Source organism: Sphaeramia orbicularis, chromosome 12, assembly GCF_902148855.1.
Source record: "Sphaeramia orbicularis chromosome 12, fSphaOr1.1, whole genome shotgun sequence".
Classification (NCBI taxonomy): Eukaryota; Metazoa; Chordata; class Actinopteri; order Kurtiformes; family Apogonidae; genus Sphaeramia; species Sphaeramia orbicularis.
Genome location: NC_043968.1, coordinates 37,058,342 through 37,079,050, shown reverse-complemented (window position 1 = coordinate 37,079,050; position 20,709 = coordinate 37,058,342). Strand labels below are relative to the sequence as shown.

At 36.9% G+C, this 20,709-nt stretch overlaps 1 protein-coding gene across 1 annotated transcript; it reads left to right on the top strand.

The window, feature by feature from the left end:
• Positions 1-3,112: 3,112 nt before the first annotated feature.
• itih2 (inter-alpha-trypsin inhibitor heavy chain 2) lies at positions 3,113-20,677 on the top strand. Its single transcript, XM_030150878.1, has 20 exons — positions 3,113-3,215; positions 3,707-3,771; positions 7,171-7,343; positions 7,420-7,524; positions 7,604-7,766; positions 7,847-7,954; positions 8,112-8,240; positions 8,334-8,450; positions 9,186-9,354; positions 9,441-9,566; positions 11,089-11,270; positions 11,415-11,600; positions 12,609-12,748; positions 13,002-13,174; positions 15,355-15,489; positions 15,598-15,711; positions 17,790-17,988; positions 18,068-18,240; positions 20,245-20,356; positions 20,437-20,677. Exons 1-20 carry the CDS (start codon positions 3,113-3,115, stop codon positions 20,582-20,584), a joined length of 2,820 nt encoding a protein of 939 aa, XP_030006738.1. The 3' UTR covers positions 20,585-20,677.
• Positions 20,678-20,709: the final 32 nt, after the last annotated feature.

Below are 20,709 nucleotides of genomic sequence, written 5' to 3'. Positions count from 1 at the left end.
CTTATTTATTTTCTTCCTTCCTGCCTTGCCTCGAACATTATGCATTACCCGTTGTCGTTTATTACTGTTATTTATTGCTGTTGATCTTTTTTTTTTTTTTTTACTTTATTGAAAACATTTGAGTATACAGTACAAAAATTTGAACAAACAGCATGATGTCAAAAGGGAAAAAGCATTTAAACATATAAGTTTAAGAAAATAACGCGTAGATTTAAAGATACAAAGCATAATATACAAATAATCGTATAAAAAGTAAATAATAATAATAATAATAATAACAACAACAACAACAACAACAAATCTTTGATTGCTGTTGATCTGTTGCTTGTTGTCTGCATTGTGTAAATAAAGTTGAGGAAAGGAAAAAAATTCTGTAATGTTCATCGTCGAAATCATCGTGACAGTTTGAACGCATTTGGAAGCAAAGACAGACATAAAATAAGGATGTTTAATAACCTGCAGCCCACACTAGACCCAACATTATAGGCAAGTAACACCTTTGGAAAAAATATTATCCTTTACTCTTGGTTGTTGTTGTTTTTTTTTGTTTTTTTTTTTTTTTGTTTTGTTTTTTTTTTTTGTTTTTTCTTCTTTCTTTTACAGTACACTGGGGTTGACTTCTGTCACTTGAGTTGCTGCAGATGGATTTCATTTGATATCAAAGGCTCTCCACTGTTGAAGTTAAGTTTTGGAACCTGTTTGTCTCTGCAGATCATTCTTATTTAGAGAAAAGGCCACGAGAGACACATTTAGGTGAAATCAGCCTGCCTTTGACTCCAGAAATGAAAACATGTGTTCATCATGTGGAGGTTTAGTAATGCGGTATCAACCTGTATCCTACCAGGTTATGTCGGGTATGGAACAAAGATGATGACAGCCTCCTAGTGGTTTTTTACAGGTACTACATGTGTAGTTCTGTCGGTCTGGGCTTCAATCTATTCATTCATTTGTCCCTTGGTTGGATTCCACAAAAACAACAGAAATGATTTTCATGAAACATGATGCGAAGGTGGGGCATGGGCCGAGGACGAAGACGTCAAATTTTGGAGCAGATCCATGAAAAGGGATGGAATCCAGATTTTTGTTGTTTTTCTAACATTGCACCACAGGGCGTTTGGATGATGTATGGGAGTGAGCATCAAGTCAGAGGAAAAATTAGCAAGGGTTTTAAGTATCTTCATCTGAAAAGTCACATTTGAATTTATTCACTGGGGCAAAAATTATTTTACAACCTTGTTTAATATTTTTCAACTTCTCAGCTTGTTTATTATTATTATTTTACAGTGGTCAAATATGCAAAATACTTTTTACCTAAATATCTAACAAATTTGGAAACCTAATCCAGTTTATATATAAAGTACATTTAAAAACAACAGTTGGTCAAATGCTGTACAAGAATCAATAAAATACATATAACAATAAAACAAATAAATTAACCTTCTGGGACTCAGGAAAATAAAGAATTTAGCTCTTTTTTTATTATTACATGAAATAATTGTCTTGAATATGATGCAACCTTTTTTTTCAGATCCTTTTTTTTATGGAATGTCCTTTGTATTTTTTTAAGTAAAGTTGTGCAACTCTTGTCCACTATAGGACACAAATGCATTACTGGGTAATAAAAGGGCAATAAAAGAATAACATACATAAAACACAGTGCACAGAGGATCAAATTTTCAACTTTCAACTTTATTTATGCTTAGAAAGGAAATTTAGTGTAAAATGGGAAACACGAAAAACTCAGACTGAACCAGCAAACAATATTAATCTGTTAAGCTGTATTTTAAATGATTGCCAAGGAGAAATAAAGGCATTTTATTTTTATATAAATCCTACAGTGTGCCTTGGAATATTTTTTGAAATCTTGCATGTTAACCCTTTCATGCATAGTGGTCACTCCAGTGGACAGTTATTCTACAGCTGTTCTCTTGTATATTCATGGGTTTTGTTGTTTTAGTTCCACATCAGCCAACACAGTGGACACTTATGCACCATTATACACTGACATTCATACCATTACCATAACTTTGCTTCACTTGATAAACCTGATCTACAGTGACATGTTTGAGTGTAAATCAATTGCTAATAAAAATTGGGAATATGATAAAATGTGAGAAAACATCAGATTAGCTGCATTAAAAATGTTTTGATTTTATAGTTTTCACACAGTATATCACTTTCTGATATTTGCATTCTTTCCTTCAAAAATTAAACACATGGTGTCCAGCGGAATGGACATTTTTGGAACTCCACAAAAAATTATGAAGGTAGATTTGTTTCTTTATTGCTTTAACCAAAAAAATATTTTTATGAAAAAAAAAAAAAAAAAAAAAATCTTAAAAAAAAAAAAAAAAAAAAATCACTTCAATCAAAGAAAAAGGTGTTCAAATGCAATTTTTTTGGTCATAATTTTTTTTCTTCAGTCAAACACTTTTTTTTTTTAATCGAAATTTTTTTTAGTTAAAGCAATAAAGAAACAAATCTACCTTCATAAAAAAAACAGGTTTATTAAAAACAAATTCAATTGCATTGTTTTTTCATGCCTAAAGAGGAATAAAAACACTCAGGAAAAAAATCGCGACTACGGTTCTCATAATTCATGCATGAAAGGGTTAATGTGGATTTTTCTTGACTCCAAATATTAACCTGTGGTTATAACTCTGTCAAAGAAATAAACTACAGTTTTAGTGCTATCTTGTGTACATAATATTACACTGCATCCTTTTTGTGAAATGGGAATATGTGCCAAGAGACAGCTGAGTGTTTTTATAAGTAAAACAAATACCAGCATTAGCAATAATCAGATACATTTCCACCAAAGTGATCAGATTGTGAGTTTACGTCAGTCCTATATCTTGTCTGGTGTTTGATCCTGAATGACACACATCTGTCCTATTTACCCTGCCCACACTGCAGGTCAAGTTTCAAAGTTTCCTTCTCTTCACTGGGTTGCATGAAACACGGCAAATATTGACTGGGGCCAAGAGTCGATCAGTCTAGTGGATTTTACCCTTCAGTTTTCGGCTCAGCTGTGGCTCCCTGCAGAAGGACCGACCATCTCCCAGCTCTGTGTTTGTGTGTGAGGCCTGTATGAACCCATAGGCCTGGAAACATGAGGCGTCTGCTGCCGCTGCTGCTTCTGGGAGTTCTGCTCCTCCAACAGAGTCTCTGCTTTGAGTTTGTGATTGATGGAGAATGGGAGGAAGAGATGGTGAGTTCTGGTGCATGTATGTTGATTTGAAACTTTATTTATATGTTGATCACTCAGATATTTGATTAATAAACCTAACTGTATGGAAGAAAACAATTTTTTGTTATACAGGGAATATATTTTAATGCCTGGAGTCTAAATAAGATCAAAATCACATGACAACTGTTGAAAATGGAAAAAAATGCACATCTTCTTCACCTTTCTACAATAAATAAATAGGTAATCTTTCTTCCACCAGTCACATGTGCAGGACCAGCGGGAGAGACACAAGGTGAGATGGTTTGTTTTTAGTTTTCTAACTTTTTCTGATATACTTAAAGTACAGATCAGGAGTTTTTGGTTTGCTAGTAGATGTTGTAATAGCTGCAGTCATCAGTGAATGGAGTCCATCTGACTGTTTACATAAAAATAAACATCGATGCTCCTGACTCATCTGTCACTTCATAATCACGATTTATAATGTTATCTCAGGGAGGAGATGAAGACAGTGTGAAGCTGATGACTTATGTATGTTGTTTCAGAGAGCGATATTGACCAGTGAGGAGCAGGAAGACTTTGAGGTATGGCTCTTCAAGCACTCTCAACTGTGGCAGAGTTTAACCTTATCTAATAATCAATGAGCTGCTGTTTGAAGAGATTCTCTTGACTGACGGGTTATTGACTTTTTTCAGTGCTAGTCCAGCTCTTCTTCCCCTTATTGCCTGTAAGAAGGTTCCCCGTTTAAGATAAATCAAACCAGTCAACACATATTTCAACTCCATAATTACATTTTCATTTAATTTCATTGGCTTTGTTTTTATTTGATTATGTTTTGTGTGGTTAAACAAAACTAGATCAATGTTGTACTGGATCTAGGTTAAAAAAAAGACTTAGGGCCACAAAAATAATTGACAGGTTGTAAACATATGTGGGTATTTCCATAGTTGTAGCACTGAGCATGGCCTCATTAATGCTTTTCAATGCTGATTTAAGGTGAAAACAAATATCCCTCATGTTTGAGTCATTGTTGTGTGGGTTGGGTTTAAACACTGGTCTGAATCATCCCCTTTTCACAAACTAGAACTTGTTGCCTTTCAAATAAGTGCATGCGTTGTGGTTATACAATCATTACAAAAAAAGTAGTGGTAATTGCACAGTAAAAGGCTAGCTCATTTACAGATAATCTGTGTATATGTGTATGTATATAATTTTAGCAGACATGGAAAAACACTGCTTGATGCTTAATTTATCGGACCTAGATATGAAAAAAAAAAAAAAAAAAACCCTGCTGGAACATTTTAAGATGAAACACTGATTCATTCTATACCAACTCAATATAAAAACGGATCTAAAAGCTACTTTTAAGTTCATAAGACCTTGAAAAATCCCTAATAGTTTTATAGTAATACATTTTTTTTTAAACATTAGGGTATTTATTCTATGACTCACCAATTGCTCAATTTCAGTGGACAGCTTGAAATCTACTCTGAACATCCAGAAAACCCAGAAGATCATTTGCAACATCAACTCAACATTGACCAGAAATCATTATCTTGCAATTGGATTCTGTGCAGTTTTCATATACTTATATCATATCTTCAGATTATTTAAAAAAAAAAAAAAAAAAAAAAAAAACCTGACAGCTACAGAATGTCATAAATATAACTTTGAAGCTGAAAACCCTACATTTTAACTGTAGTTTCCTAAGAATGAAAATTTGAAGCAACTATTCTGTAACATATAAGAATTAACAGAAGAGTTTTAAGTTAACTTCACTGAAGCTGAGGAAAATCCAAAATTCTGGGTTAGTTGTCATTAAATTACCAGTTACAAATCTACCTTCAATAACTCTAGAATAAAGGACTATAATATAATGAAAAGTAAATCAGTACATTATGAAAACTCTACTTTAGGTTCAGTAAAAACCATCAAAGGTACTATATAGTATATAATAGTCTTAATTAGGAGGAAAATATGTAAAAAATTGTGTGAAAGCTGATCAAAATATGTCCATTTAAAGGTAGAATAGATGTAGATTGCTGTGGAGAGTAAGAAACAATGACTGTAGACTGTGGAATACGTAGGTATAGTGAACAGTGTTTTAAATTGACTAAAAAAGGCACATGGTCTGGAAAAATGAATCAGAATAGTTTATACCTGTCAAAGTCTTTCATCAATTTAGGTAAACAAAAGCAGCACATACAACACGATGTAAGTGACGCAAATATGTGTGAAACAAAAATAAAAATAAGAAAATGATAGAATTACATGTTAAATCACAGGGGAACGTATGTGTATATAATCAAATTTGATCAGTTAAAAGTTTCAATTAAAAAAAAAAAAGAGATGAAAAAAGTTGATGATAATTTAATTTAAAATTGCAATGTAGTTCCAGAAGAAAATGGAAAAATGTGAATCAGAATCAGCTTTATCGGCCAAGTATGTGAACACATACAAGGAATTTGGCTTCTGTTTTTACATGCTCACAACATACAGTTCCGACATGAACCCAGACAACATGTGGACCTAGACACAATATAGACAAACAGTCCACTAGAGACAGAGACAACAATGGGTTGAGATTTACAGTGGATTTACAATGTGATATGTACAGAGTGCAAATAGGAGTTTTTATACAGTGATGTGGCTGTGTGGGTCCGGTTTATTAAAAATATATGTATATGTGTATGTTATTTACAGTGGGTTTTTACATTGTAATATGTACAGAAAGTGCAAATTGAAGTATTTATACAGGAACTGGAGAATCTCTGAAAATAGAAACAGAATCACATTAATGAACTAGAAGCACTCGGAGAGTGCAGACCTCCGCCAAGGCTGATCAGTGGCCCCCCCTGTGGGCCCCCCCCACGCCAAGGAGGTTATGTTTTGCCAGGGTTTGTTTGTTTGTTTGTTTGTCTGTCTGTTTGTCTGTCCGTTAGTGTGCAACATAACTCAAAAAGTTATGGACAGATTTTGATGAAATTTTCAGGGTTTGTTGGAAATGGGCCCCCCCCGTGGGCCCCCCCACCCCCGATCACCACCAAAATTTAATCATTTCTTCCTTATCCCATTTCCAACAAACCCTGAAAATTTCATCAAAATCTGTCCAGAACTTTTTGAGTTATGTTGCACACTAACGGACAGACAAACAGACAGACAAACAAACAAACAAACAAACAAACAAACAAACAAACAAACCCTGGCAAAAACATAACCTCCTTGGCGGAGGTAAATATTCAAGGGCACCATCTTCTGGAGATAATGTCTTTAACCCTTTCATGCATACTGGTCACTCCAGTGGACAGTTATTCTCCAGCTGTTCTCTTGTATATTCATGGGTTTTGATGTTTTAGTTCCATATCAGCCAACACAGTGGACACTTATGCATCATCCCAAACACTGACATTCATACCATTTCTGTAACTTGACTGTTCTAGATAATCCTGATCTGCAGTAACATGTTTGAGTGCAAAAAAAAAATGCAAATTGTTATTAGATTGCAATTAACAGGAATTTTTTATTTATTAATTTTTTGCATTTTTAAACAAAAAAGGTTTTTTTTTGCATATTATTTCAATAAAGTAAGTAATAACTAGTATTAGAGTATGATAAAATGTGAGAAAACATCAAATTAGCAGCATTAAAATGTTTTTATTTAATAGTTTTCACACCGTATATTAGTAAATGCATGTTTCTTTGCCTTTAAAATTTAACACACAGTGCCCAGCTGAGTGGACATTTTTGTAACTCCATGAAAAATTGGTTGATGAAAAAAATTTAATTGCATTGTTTTCTGTTTTTTTTTTTCATGCCTAAAGAGGAGTAAAAACACTCAGGAAAAAAAAAAAATCTTGATTAAGGTTCTCATAAATCTTGCATGAAAGGGTTAAGGTTAAAGGATTAGATAAAGGAAAGAGCTTTTAAAAAACTTGGACTGTAGCTCCACCAAGAACCTTCTCTCATTATCTTTTCTAACTTAGATTGTTCGTGGAGATGATATCACTGTCAAAAGCTACAGGGTGGAGAGCCACATCACATCTCGCTTCGCCCACACCACTGTCAGAAGCTCAGTGGTCAACTCTGGCACCAAAGCCCAAAGCATCGGCTTCAATGTCCAGATCCCAAAAAGAGCTTTCATCACCAACTTCACCATGTGAGTCTGGTGTTTCACAGTCCAAATAGTCTTAAAACAGGCTTGAACAGAAGTCTAACTTCACCATCTGCTGCAGGAATGTGAATGGGATCATATTTATGGGATCAGTGAAGGAAAAGACAGTCGCCAGAAACCTGTACGCTCAGGCCAGAGCCAGAGGCAAAGCCGCTGGCATCGTCAGGTACAGCACCATCCCTCTGGAGGTAACCCCTGTAGAAGGTTTAACAGTTCTTAATGATGGAAATATTTGTTCTTTACAGGGCTAATTCCCAAGATATGGAGACTTTTAAGACAGAGGTGCATGTTCCTCCAGGAAGCAACATTGAGTTTGAGCTCCACTACCAGGAGATGATGCACAGGAGGCTGGGTTTTTATGAGCATGTGCTGTACCTGCAGCCAGGGCGACTGGTGCCACACTTACAGGTGACAATATTTGGATATATGTGCATGTTTATGTGTCTGAGTGCTATCAAGAAATGAATCCCTGACTTGTGTTGCTTCAGGTGGATGTACACATTTTAGAACCGAAGGGGATTGCAATGGTAGAAACACCAAACACCTTTGAGGCACAGTTGGCAGAGCTGATCAAAGTCACCACCTCCAAGGACAAGGTAGAAGATGGGTTTATCAACATGTGCTTTGACAAGTTATGACTGAAGACAGTAGCATGGGATATTACTGCTCAAAAAAGTCATAAAACATAACCATACTTGTCTTTTCCTGTGGCATGTCTGAATAAAAACAACTTCATGAATCCTCTGTCCTCAGGCACACATTGTCTTCAAGCCCACCCTGCAGCAGCAGAGGAAGTGTGAAAACTGCACAGACAGTGCTATAGACGGCATCTTTACTGTCAAATATGATGTGGTGAGAGACAGCAATGCTGGAGAACTACAGGTAACATACTCCATTATGCAAAGTCTGATTATTGAACTTCCTGCAGACACAAACATGAGATATGACTATCTGTTAATCCTCGGTTTCCTCAAGGTCTCTGATGGCCACTTTGTGCACTTCTTTGCTCCGTCCAACTTATCTCCACTTCCTAAAAATATTGTGTTTGTCATCGACGTCAGTGGATCCATGTGGGGGGTGAAGATGAAGCAAGTAAGTAAATATTGTTTAACCCTGTAAAACCTGATCCATCAAAAACTAGCCACAAAATTCTAATTTTTCGGAATTGAGATGTTTATTAGACCTTTTAACAATATCCAAACAAAACATTTTGCCAAATCATTTTGTTCACCATACATTTTTTTTAATCACATTTGATACATTGGGTGTTCTTATAAAGCACCTTATATACCTGCAGTATCACATTTGATACACGTTTTTAACACAATTTAACTGTACTATGAAGAATTAATTATCAAGTAACTATGCATTGTTTCAGTACATGAAATACTTTTTTTTTTTTAAAGAATAACAATATACATGTTCTTCTTAACGTAACTTTTTGAAAATTACCAAACACTTTCCTGCAAAAAGTGTGTGGATGATTTAATAATAGTGGCCATATTGAAAAAGCCCACAAAAAAAGCTCTTCCACTGGCTGCAATGGAATGATAATCCCACTGCAGCCATGGGGTCACATACAACAGGTTTTTAAGGCAAGTATTGATCTTGTTGATAAGATAGAGGTCTCAGAACCTGGAGTAGCAAATATGATACAAATGGTTTTATAGGGTTAAACTGGGATGAATACATGTGCCCTTTGACCACTCCATCAGTGCACTTCCTCCTTTACATCCTGTTTTCCTAAATTCTTTGTTGTTATTTGTAAAACACTGACACCATGTGGTAATTCTGCAGAATGCATTTAATCCTTAATTTCTCTGTCAGACAGTGGAGGCCATGCAAGCTATTCTGGACGACCTGACCATTGACGATCACTTCAGTGTCATCGACTTCAACCACAACGTGCGCTGCTGGAGTGATGAGCTGGTTCCTGGTTCATCCATTCAGATCGCTGATGCTAAACGATACATTCAGAACATCAAACCCAATGGAGGTGTGACAATATTTTCCTTTATCAAGATGACATTACATAATACATTAACATCTACAACAACTTCTCCTACATGTGTTTGACTTTAGGCACCAACATCAATGAGGCGCTAATGAGAGCTGTGCAGATGCTGATAAAGGCGTCCAATCACGGGCTCATCGACCCCCGCTCTGTCTCCATGATAATTCTAGTGTCTGATGGAGACCCCACTGTGGGTAAGACTGACTCAGCACTGCAGATGCAACATTTCTCTCTCCAGAAAAAAACGTGGATTGATCATGTTAGATTTTCATTTATGATCTCTTTTGTTTTGGCACATGAATATTGATTGTTGCGGCTTTTGAGATTTGTGGATGTCAAGGTAGTTGTGAGGTATTTTTCTCAGCCCACTGACTGTTTTAAAGGGGTCATATTTTGCTAAACCCACTTTTATTAGTCTTTGGTTCATTTATTTGTGTATTTGGACCCTAATAGTTCAAAAAGTTTGAATTTGAACCCTCCAGGTGCTGCAAAGCTATCTTCATATTCATTTTGGCAAAAATCAAGTGGATTTCTACAACCTGTTTTAATTTCTGCTTAATTTGTTATGTCTATAACTAGTTACATCATGACATTTGCACGTATAAGGTCAAGACTTCTGATGAACATTTCTCCGAGTACAACATAATTGTTTATCAGCAGCAGCACTTGTAGTCCATACTGAAAATATGTCCAAACTTTGAGACGATTACCTAAAATGTTCAGTTGTTGGTTGAACAGGACAGAGCAGCACAGCCAACAACCTGGAGGGGGTGGGGTGTGAAGTGGCTCATTTGCATTTAAAGGGCCAGCACTCAAAATGACCTTTCTGGTGTCATTACTCAGAAATAGGGTTGAAGATGGACCTGTGGAGTTGAATTAATGAAGAATTCAGACCCAAGCATAGCATATACAGTTTATGTAGACCACAGGGAAATGTTTTAAAATGCATAATTCCATTTTTTTAAAAAAAGCAAAATATCACTCCTTTAAGTCAGTCAGTGATTCAGTCTGTAGGAGCTATTTGTTGGTTTAGTTTTTTGTGTAAAGTTAATTCACCTTTTTTTTTGTTTACTAACTTAGTATTTTTTTTTTTGCTAATTGTTTATTTTTTGTTTAATATTTAGAATATATTTTTTGATTTTTATGGTTATTGTTTTCATTCTTTGGTATTTAGCACCTTTTTGTTTTGTGTTTTCTTATTGGTTTAGACCGTGGGCACCTGGGAATAAATAGGGAGCACAAAGTTAGACCAGCATGCATCTGGGTGGGCCTATGGTTTTTTATCAGACAGTCAGACAGGATGAGCAGGAGAGACAGCACAAAAGGCCTTAGTTGTTGTTTGCCTGCAAAATCTTGAAAATAAACCACTTGAACTACATCTATGATATGGACATTGTATTTTTGACTGCGCAAACCACAAACCCATGGTGCATCTAGAGGTTATTTGAGTTATGTTAAAGTCTTAAGTTCAGTCACCTTTAAGTTGATTGAATTTTGATTGCAAATAGCTGTTACACAGTCAGTGATTAATTGCGAAGGTCAAGCTGTTTTCATACATCCCTGTCCAATGAAGTGTAAATGATCCATATTTACTGAGGTTACCACCTTAACAAAAGAGTAGTTTGCTCCTGTAAGGCCAACGTTTGAAGATGCAGTCAGTGAAAGCTACAGCTGATTTCATGGAACCAGAGACACCAAACTGATCTGTCTCTTCAGGGGAGATCAAGCTCAGCACCATCCAGAAGAATGTGAAGCGGATGATGAGGGAGGAGTTTTCTTTGTTCTCACTGGGCATCGGCTTTGATGTCGACTATGACTTTCTAGAACGTATTGCAATGGAAAACCGAGGCATTGCCCAGCGGATCTATGCTAATCATGATGCTGCAGAACAGCTACGGGTATGACAAAGAATACCCATGTTGACTTTTTGGTTGGAAGAGTATTTGCTTTTCATGCATTAAATGTTTTGTTTCTCTGTTTTGAATATTTCCTTATTATTGTTTGGTATCAGACGAAATAGCCTCTGTCTTTTTCTTCTACAGACATTTTACAGTCAGGTTTCAGCGCCCCTGCTGAGGAGGATTACCATTCAGTTCCCAGAAGATTCAGTGTCTGACGTCACCCAGAACCAGTTTGATAAATTCTTCAGTGGCTCAGAGCTGGTGGTCGCTGGGAAGGTGCTACCCTCGGACAGCAACACTCTGACCGGCTTCACCACAGCTTCAGCCGTGAGTGCAGCACACAATGATACAAGCATGGGGGATGCAACTGCACAACTGGAATATTCATTCATTCATTCATTCATTCATTCATCAATTTTCCATAGTTTTGCTTAAATCTTTGCAGGTTTGTTGAAATTCAATCCCAGTAAATTATGGTCAAAGATGGGACAGCCTGTCAAACCTAAAGCACCCTAAAATCCTAAAAAACCAAAAGGCATCTACTGACCCAAAATGTGTCATAACTGTTCATCCACTAATCCTATCAATATATGAAATAATTAAAATAAAATGCAGTAAAATGCAGTCCATACTCAATGTGGAAACAGTGTTGTCCTCTACAACATTGATTCACCAGTAAAACCCATGCTGTTTGATGAATAACATTGGTGTAGACAGTTGTTCTTATGCATGTTTTTCTTCATTTTTTTCTGTTTTGATATAACAACCTTTACATTTACTCTGAGCTTTTATGAACATCTACATGATCAGTATACTAAAAATAGGAAAATACCTTTTTTCACAGAAAAATGCAGAGTATAATGTTATAATAAATTATGATAAATAATTTAGTTATGGTTAAAAGTGGAGAAAAATTTAATTGAAAGTCACCACATTACACTAGTTTTGGGTCTAGGTACACTGCTATCACCGACCACAGTTTACTGTGGAGCACAGTTTTTGGTATAACGCTTGGAATGGACAAAAGCAATACTGGCTCCAATTTTTTTGCAACCACCATAGATGAGAGTGAGAAGGGTATTTAATCTGTAACTTCACCACTTAATGCTACTAAATATTACAGACTGAACATTTAAGATGCCACAAATCACTGAGTTTATAAATATTGACACTGTAATGTTGGTTGATTGAAGTTATTTCATCTCATCGTCTATTTTCTACTGCTGTTCTGATGCATGGTAGACAAAACACACTGGTTTAAATAGTGTGTAAATGGAGTACTGGCTCTAGTATTGTGCTGTCTACCAGTTGTACCTGTCCCCCGTCATTGTTCAGGCCCGTATGGACATAACCCTGGAGACTGAGGCGGACACCTTGGAGCTGGATGCAGAACTGGCCAAACACCAGCACTCGTTCCCAGGCTTTGCCAGGCAGCTGTGGGCCTACATCACCATCAGACAGCTGATGGGTGAACGGTGAGGGAGGCTGGAATGACGGAGACTCCATTTACATATATTAGACAAAGGATAAACGAGGATATGTAAATAAAAGGATAAAGGGGAGTTCACTTTCAAATATCAACCAACACTGGAAAAAATGAAGGAGCTGTCACAGTGTGATTTATTCTCAACATGAATAAATCACAGTAAAAGTAAATCAGATTAAAGTAAAAACCCTCCGTCTTGAGGCTGTTTTCTATCTGACAGCTGCTCTGTGAATCTGCTGCAGGTCTTTGGCTCCAACTGCTGCCAAGAAGAGGAAGATCACCCAGCGAATCCTGTCACTAGCTGTGGAGCATCAGTTTGTCACCCCACTCACTGCTTTGCTGGTGGAGAGCGAAGATGCCAGCGAGAGGCTGCTGGCCGACTCCCCGAAGGACCCCAAGCATGGCTGCTGCTCAGGTGCATCATGGGAAATGCAATCTGTAAAGGCTGTTTTATATAAATCTAACAAGGGTATAATTAATGTTTTTTTTTTTTTGCAATACGATAAAGATGTATAAACCAAATAGATAATAATGGTGTATACATTAACACAGACACAAATTGCATCTACAGTACATATATAAATTGATAGTAACATAAAATAACTTTTTCCACATTAAAAAGGTTTGATATTTAACCCATAAAGATCCACTACTCATTCACTCACTGGTGGTGGTAAGCTACATCTGTAGCCACAGCTGCCCTGGGGCAGGCTGACAGAAGTATGTCTGCCAGTCTGCCCCTCCGACCCCCACCAAACACTCATACACCAGAGTGAGTGACACCAGAGGCAAGGTGGGTGAAGTGGTACAATGGAGCATGACTAGGACAGAGTGGGATTCAAATCACCAACCTTCCAGTTATTGGACCCACTCTACCGCCTGAGCCACACCCGCCCCAGTTATTATGACCTCCACCAAGGACGTTATGTTTTTGCCAGCGTCTGTCTGTCTGTCTGTCTGTCTGTCTGTCTGTCTGTCTGTGTGCAAGATAACTCAAAAAGTTATGGACGGATTTGGATGAAAATTTCAGGAAATGTTGATACTGGCACAAGAAACAACAGACAGACAGACAGACAGACAGACAAGCAAAAAGACAAACAAACATGGGGGGGCACTGGTCTGCCTCTGAGTGCTTTTCTAGTTTAATAATAAATGATAAAATTATCCTCTAAATTTTACATTCTTCAGTGAAAATCAGGTTGTTCTTTATTTAATTTACTGATCATACAGATGTTCATAAAAGTTCAGTGTAAATTCAAAGGTTATTGCATCAAATCAGGGGGGAAAAATGAGGAAAATGTGACATTTTCAGCTAAATCATTAACTGAACATAAACCAGTGACTTCATCCACTGTCATTGTTCCAACTCCATGGGTTTTACTGATGAATCAGTGTTGTTGAAGATGATGGTGTTTCTACGTTCACTATAGAGCCTCTGAACGTCCTAATGGGTCATATCTGATGACTGTGAAAGAATTATAAACTGCATTTTACATCAATTATTTACATGTATTGGTAGGATTAGTGGTTTAACAGTTATTAAATATTTTAGATCAGTAGATGCTTTTGGTTGGCGGTGGATGTTCGGGTCTTTCTGGGTTAAACTACACTGAACAAAAATATAAATGCACCACTTTTGTTTTTGCTCCCATTTTTCATGAGCTGAACTCAAAGATCTAAAACTTTTTCTATGAACACAAAAGGCCTATTTCTCTCAAATATTATTCATAAATTTGTCTAAATCTGTGTTAGTGAGCACTTCTCCTTTGTCCTTTGCTGAGATAATCCATCCACCTCACAGGTGTGGCATATCAAGATGCTGATTAGACAGCAGGATTATTGCACAGGTGTGACTTAGGCTGGCCACAATAAAAGGCCACTCTAAAATGTGCACTTTTACTGTATTGGGTGGTCCAGGGGGGTCAGAAAACCAGTCAGTATTTGGTGTGACCATCATTTTCCTCGCACAGTCTTCTTCATGAATTCTCTGAAACACCTTCGGAGATGGTTTATGGTAGAAAATGAACATTCAATTCACAGACAAAAGCTCTGGTGGACATTCCTGAAGTCAGCATGCCAATTGCATATTCCCTCAAAACTTGTGACATCTGTGGTATTGTGCTGTGTGATAAAACTGCACATTTTAGAGTGGCCTTTTATTGTGGCCAGCCTAAGGCACACCTGTGCAAAAATCATGCTGTCTAATCAGCATCTTGATATGCCACACCTGTGAGGTGGATGGATTATCTCAGCAAAGAAGTGTTCACTAACACAAATTTAGACAGATTTGTGAGCAATATTTGAGAGAAATAAACCTTGTGTGTACACAGAAAGTTTTAGATCTTTGAGTTCAGCTCATGAAAAATGGGAGCAAAAACAAAAGCGGGGCATTTATATTTTTGTTGAGTGTAGTTTATTGGTGAAGATCAGGATTAACTGAAATAATGTATCTGATGGTTATTTTGTTATTGATCCACAAGATTTTCAGACAGATTTTCCTCCTAGCTGAAGTAAGTTTCATTGAGTAACAACTTCATGATGATAAAATGACATCCAGTTTTGTTCCATGCTGTGTCACTACAGGAGGCAGTTTAGGAGGGTCTTCTGGTGTGGCTCCGGTCAGGGTGGTCTACCAGCCTCCCCCCTGGGTCCAGATGACAACTCCAGCTCCTCCGAGCCAGGCCGAGAAGGGTCCGGAGGAGTGGGCCCTGCCTCAACAGGTCAACCTAGGTAAAACACACACACGCGCGCATACACACACACACAATGATGACATCTCCTCCAGCGTTGAATGTGAACAATACTCAAAATGTAACAAGTTTAGTCTTTCTCACCCAGTGGACAATGACCCCCACTTCATCGTTCACCTGCCCAGAAGCAACATGGACGTGTGCTTCAACATCGACTCCAAACCTGGTCACATTCTCAACCTGGTGTCTGACCCTGGAACAGGTACGACGCTGTACAACTAGACATTCAAAACTCTGATGAAACAGAACATTTAAAGGGAACATAGTGAGGTGGTTCTATAGCTCAAGACGTTTTTATTTAGGAAAGCTTTAAGTTAATAGATTTATCCTTTTTATTTATATTATGAAGTTATCCTTAAGTTGTTTTATTGCACCCATTTTATGTACAGCACTTTGTGATTTTTATCTATGAAAAGTGCTTTATAAATAAACTTTACCTACTTACTAGTACATTATATAATTATCCATCTTCATTCAAAGAAAGCACTTAGATGTTTGAACCCTGACTTTGTAACACTGACAGTCCACTTCCTCCATTTTTTGGGAAAGGCTGATGCTCTAAATTTCACAGAGAAGGCATCTTTTCTATAACAAATATTCCTTTAACTATATTCATCTACTACTCGAGGCTTGAAGGTTCAGGTTTATTACAATTATTTCTGATAGCAGTATTTAAAGCAGATACAACAATATTTGAACATGTGTAAAAGATACAGGAGCAGTTGTGATGTTTTAAATGTGTAGTGTAATAATAATAATTAACAAAAAAAAAAAAAAATCAAGTACATTTCTTTTCTCTCCATTTCTTCCCCCATTTTGCTGGAATGCATCCACTTTTTTCTCCTTTATACCTCTGAAGTTTTACAGACTTCACTCTGACTATATTTCACCACATTTCCTTCCCCCTCTGCCAATTTTTCATTGCAATCCTTCCATTGAAGAAATCTGAGGTAATCATTATTTCCTAATTCACGTGATGTCTTCATAACATTTGGCCTATCCTCAGATCAGTGTTCATATTCCTCTGGTTCTCTCCACTGTCTGAAACCAACACTAAAAATGTTTTCTGAAATTAATCCTTTATTACAAGGGTGTCAAACTCATTTTAGTTCAGGGGCCACATACAGTCCAATATGATATAAAGTGGGCCAGACCAGTAAAATAATATAAATATTTGGATAAGAACTTTGGAGTGAAAAAAGGAAATTCCGTAATGAAAATGTTTACATCTACAAATTGTACTTGAACATAACATGAACAACCTGAAAATTCTTTAGTAAAATAGGTGCAATGTTAGCATTATTACGCCTTAGTTTATTATTTATACATGTGAATCACAATTTACAGATCACAGTGGATCTACAAATACACAAAACATTAAATAACAGGGAGAATATTGTTAAAAATCCACATACCTCTCTTAAGACGTTTTGTTATGACACGACACTTGGTGTGGACCCAAATGCAAATGAGACACTATGATCAGTGGTCAAAAAAGGATTTATTTAACAAAAGTTCAAAGTACAAAAATGGATAAACAAAAAGAGAAAGCACAACGTGCTCTAAAAAATTCTAATAACTAAAAGAGAAGTACAACATACTCTATACAAACTAAAAGCCTGAGGTAGATAACAAGAGGTTCAAGATTCAAGATACTTAACAAAAGTTGGTCTTCTCAAGATCACAGAAACAACGCACTGACAACAGACAAACGGAGAGGGGAAGAATATACAGGGAAGGTAGGGATCACAAACAGGTGTGGGCAATTACATGAGGAACACCAAGGTGCAGGCAATATTGGGATTAGGCAAGACAGAGACAAGACTGACAGCGTGCAGACAAAAAACAGGAAAGCGACCACTATCACCAAAATAAAACAGGAAGAGAACAAAAACCCCTAAACTAGCGCAACATAACCGTCGACGCATGACACATTTCAGATATTCACATTTTTTTGTAAAAAGCTAGACTGTAAATGTCAACATGTTTGTGTAATTTTACTTTTTGTACACTAAAACAAAGAGACAAATTTACAGTTTTCATTATTTAAAGGTTATTACGACAGTATTTTACTGGTCTGATCCACTTTACACTGAATTGACCTAAAATGATTTTAACATCTTTAACTGTTAATATCTTCAGTGTAATTTTTGCATTTCACAAATTCATCCAAGGAGCCGGATTGAACCCTTTGGTGGGCCAGATTTGGCCCCTGGGCCACATGTTTGACACCTGTGCTTTATTACCTGTTCTTTTCTCCAACTTTCTCCTGTCATAAAGGGTTGGTGGTCAACGGTCAACTCATCAGATCCAAGAAGGTGCACAAAAACAAACTGAACACATACTTTGGTACCATCTCGGTGTACTCTCAGCCTGAGGGGGTCAGCGTCACCGTGGGCACCGACAGCATCATCATGACCGATGAAACAAATCATCACACGTTCACCTGGGCTGCCACAGCCGACATCACACAGGATGGGTAACCTCTGCACCTTTCATTACATCAAATACAGATTTCTTCGAGTCATTTACTTGACGTTTATCTTTCTGTGTTTCAGGGTGAGGATTTCTGTTGTGAAGAACTCCCATGTTACTGTCACAATAAATAATAACATCCAGGTGACAGTGTTACTTCACCGTGTATGGAAGAAACATCCTGTCAACGTCGACTTCCTGGGCATCTACATTCCCACTGACAACCTGTACTCCCCACTGGTCCACGGACTCATAGGTACATCTCCATGATTGAGTAAATGTCATAATCACAGAGGAGCAATATGGGTGCTTCTATGAAAATGGGTACATTTTGGTACCTGGTACTTTGCCAGCTTTTTTAGACCCAAAACTAAAAGAGAAATTTAGACATATTATCCCCCAGGATGTACCTAATGATGACCTCAGATAAATGCAAAAAAATTATACTCTTGCTCTGAGCCATCCCAAAATGAATGAATTTTTAATAAAATATTGGGGCCAAAAATAGGACCAAAATTGGGACAGGAGAAGCTACCTAGGTGTCAGTGCATTTGATCTGGAAAACATGGCTTGAAATGGTCTTATATACCGGTATAAATAAAGACACTGATGATTCTAGTGGTTTTTCTAATCCAGACATGTGGGTTTTTCATGAATCTCAGTCTCATTCCAGGTTTCGTGTGTAACCCATCGTGTCCACTCGCATTACACGTAGAACCTGCCCATTTAAACAGAAATAAATTTCAAGTGATTTTGCAACAGTGGTCATTTTTGTGAAACTCTCCTTTGCATATTTACTTTGATTCCTAAAATGTACCTGTGACAGAATAAAGAGATATTAAAAAAAAGTAGCATGTAATTTTCACATCCTTTTTATTGTGTTACATGCAGATTTTGTATAAAAATTATATTAAAAAAATTTTTTAGCAAGTGTTTTATCTGAAAGATAGTTTTTCTTTTTTATCTCAGTAAATACTGATTTATAAAATTGACTCAAAGTGCTTCCAAACTTGCTTCATCACATTAATCTACATTTGGTTTGAATTTTTAGGCCCCATGTCCTGTTTTTAGGGACCAGTTTCATAGAAGCACCCAAATTATACAACCACAAAACACCATCTATGGTAATGCTTACATCACAGTACAGAGATTCTGCAATACCCTCTTGCGCAGGAAAGTGACACAAATGATGTGTACAGCTCTAAGTTATGCATTGTATCAAAAATTAATATTAATCTCTTCAAAGAGAATTATCCAAAGACTGCACATAATTTGTTAATGTTAGCTATTTGTTTAAAAATATTGCATAAATGTTTAAACATCTTGCATTAATTTTCATGAAATTCCTTAAAATGAACACAAAAATGTCATCCACTGATGTATGTAAGTTAACATTTGTTTTAACCTTTAAAGAGCTAAACAGCTGCTAGTGTCCAGAAACTAATTATATCAATGCAACTAAATAAGTCAGGTAAAATACAGTGTCTCAGCTTTTCAACAGTATCAGATTTGACACATTTGGACATTCAGGGACTTTGTAGTGAAACTGAAAACCCAGTCATTTTCTGCAACATTGACTCTCCACTAAAACCCATGTAATTTGATAAATAAAAGTAGTTGTAGATGCTTGTTTTTATGTTCAGTTCATGATATATTTTGCTGAGAAAGTCACTTTGCTTCCATTTCCTTTGCTCTGATATAATGACCTTTTAGTAACATTTACATGGTCAGTAAATTGAATACTGGAAACCGGATTTTCACTGAGAAACGCAGGGGATTAATCACTAAAGAAAGGTTAAATGTAGAGAAAAAAATAGTTCTAGTTCTTTACACTCCTTTTGTCAGACTCTGCTTATATCCTGTCAGTAATGCAATATCATGGTGACTAATTAAAAACAAAACAAATAAAAGTAGGAATTCACAAAAATGTGAAGAAACAAGGTGGAAAAAAAGTCTTTTAACACGTTCATGTGTCGCTCAAAGAAATGATGATTGTTGAGTCTGGTGCATGTTTGATAAAAGCAGCAAAATTTACCCATAAAATATTATATAATATTACCAGTGTCAGACCGTATATTCCCTGTACCAGTATTTGGTCCCTAATCTCTTATTTCAAAGGGTAAAAAGCTCCTTAAGTGGCGATGGAAGCCTATTTGAGGCTCCACTGCAGCTGTGGATGAAATTCACTGCACTATACCTTTTTCCCTGTGTCATGCAGCCTAATCTATATTTTTCTGACACTGTGTGTTTGTTCCCTCAGGGCAGTTTTCTAGAGAGCCTGAGGTGAGCATATATGACATCCACGCAGGGGCCGACCCTCTGAAGAAGGAGGCCACCATGGAGGTGAAGGGCAACAGGCTGCTCGTCACCAGGTACATCTGTCAATCACATACAACAGTTTCCTGAACACAAGAACCTCATCCTAACACAAACACACTGTTGTGTACATCAGGGGCTGGCAGAAGGACTACAGGAACGATAAGAAGCGTGGCTCGGACGTCTACTGCTGGTTCATACACAACAGCGGGAAGGGATTCATCGATGGCCACTACACCGACTACATTGTCCCACATCTCAACAGCTTTCTCCAGATGCACTGAGCAGCCGGAGACATGCTCAAAACCCTGTGCTGCTATCATGGTAATCCCCTTGAGTTGTGAAGAAAAACAAGACAGAAGAAGAAAGAGGGGAATGCAAAGTGTAACTTTTTTTCACCGACTTAATC

Bases quoted from the DNA above. Each gene is read 5' to 3' on its own strand.
- itih2 (XM_030150878.1), top strand. From the start codon at position 3,113: ATGAGGCGTCTGCTGCCGCTGCTGCTTCTGGGAGTTCTGCTCCTCCAA. The intron at 3,216-3,706 runs GTTCTGGTGCAT...GACAGTGTGAAG, and splicing joins ATGGGAGGAAGAGATGGTGA to CTGATGACTTATGTATGTTG. The intron at 7,344-7,419 runs GTGAGTCTGGTG...CATCTGCTGCAG, and splicing joins TTCATCACCAACTTCACCAT to GAATGTGAATGGGATCATAT.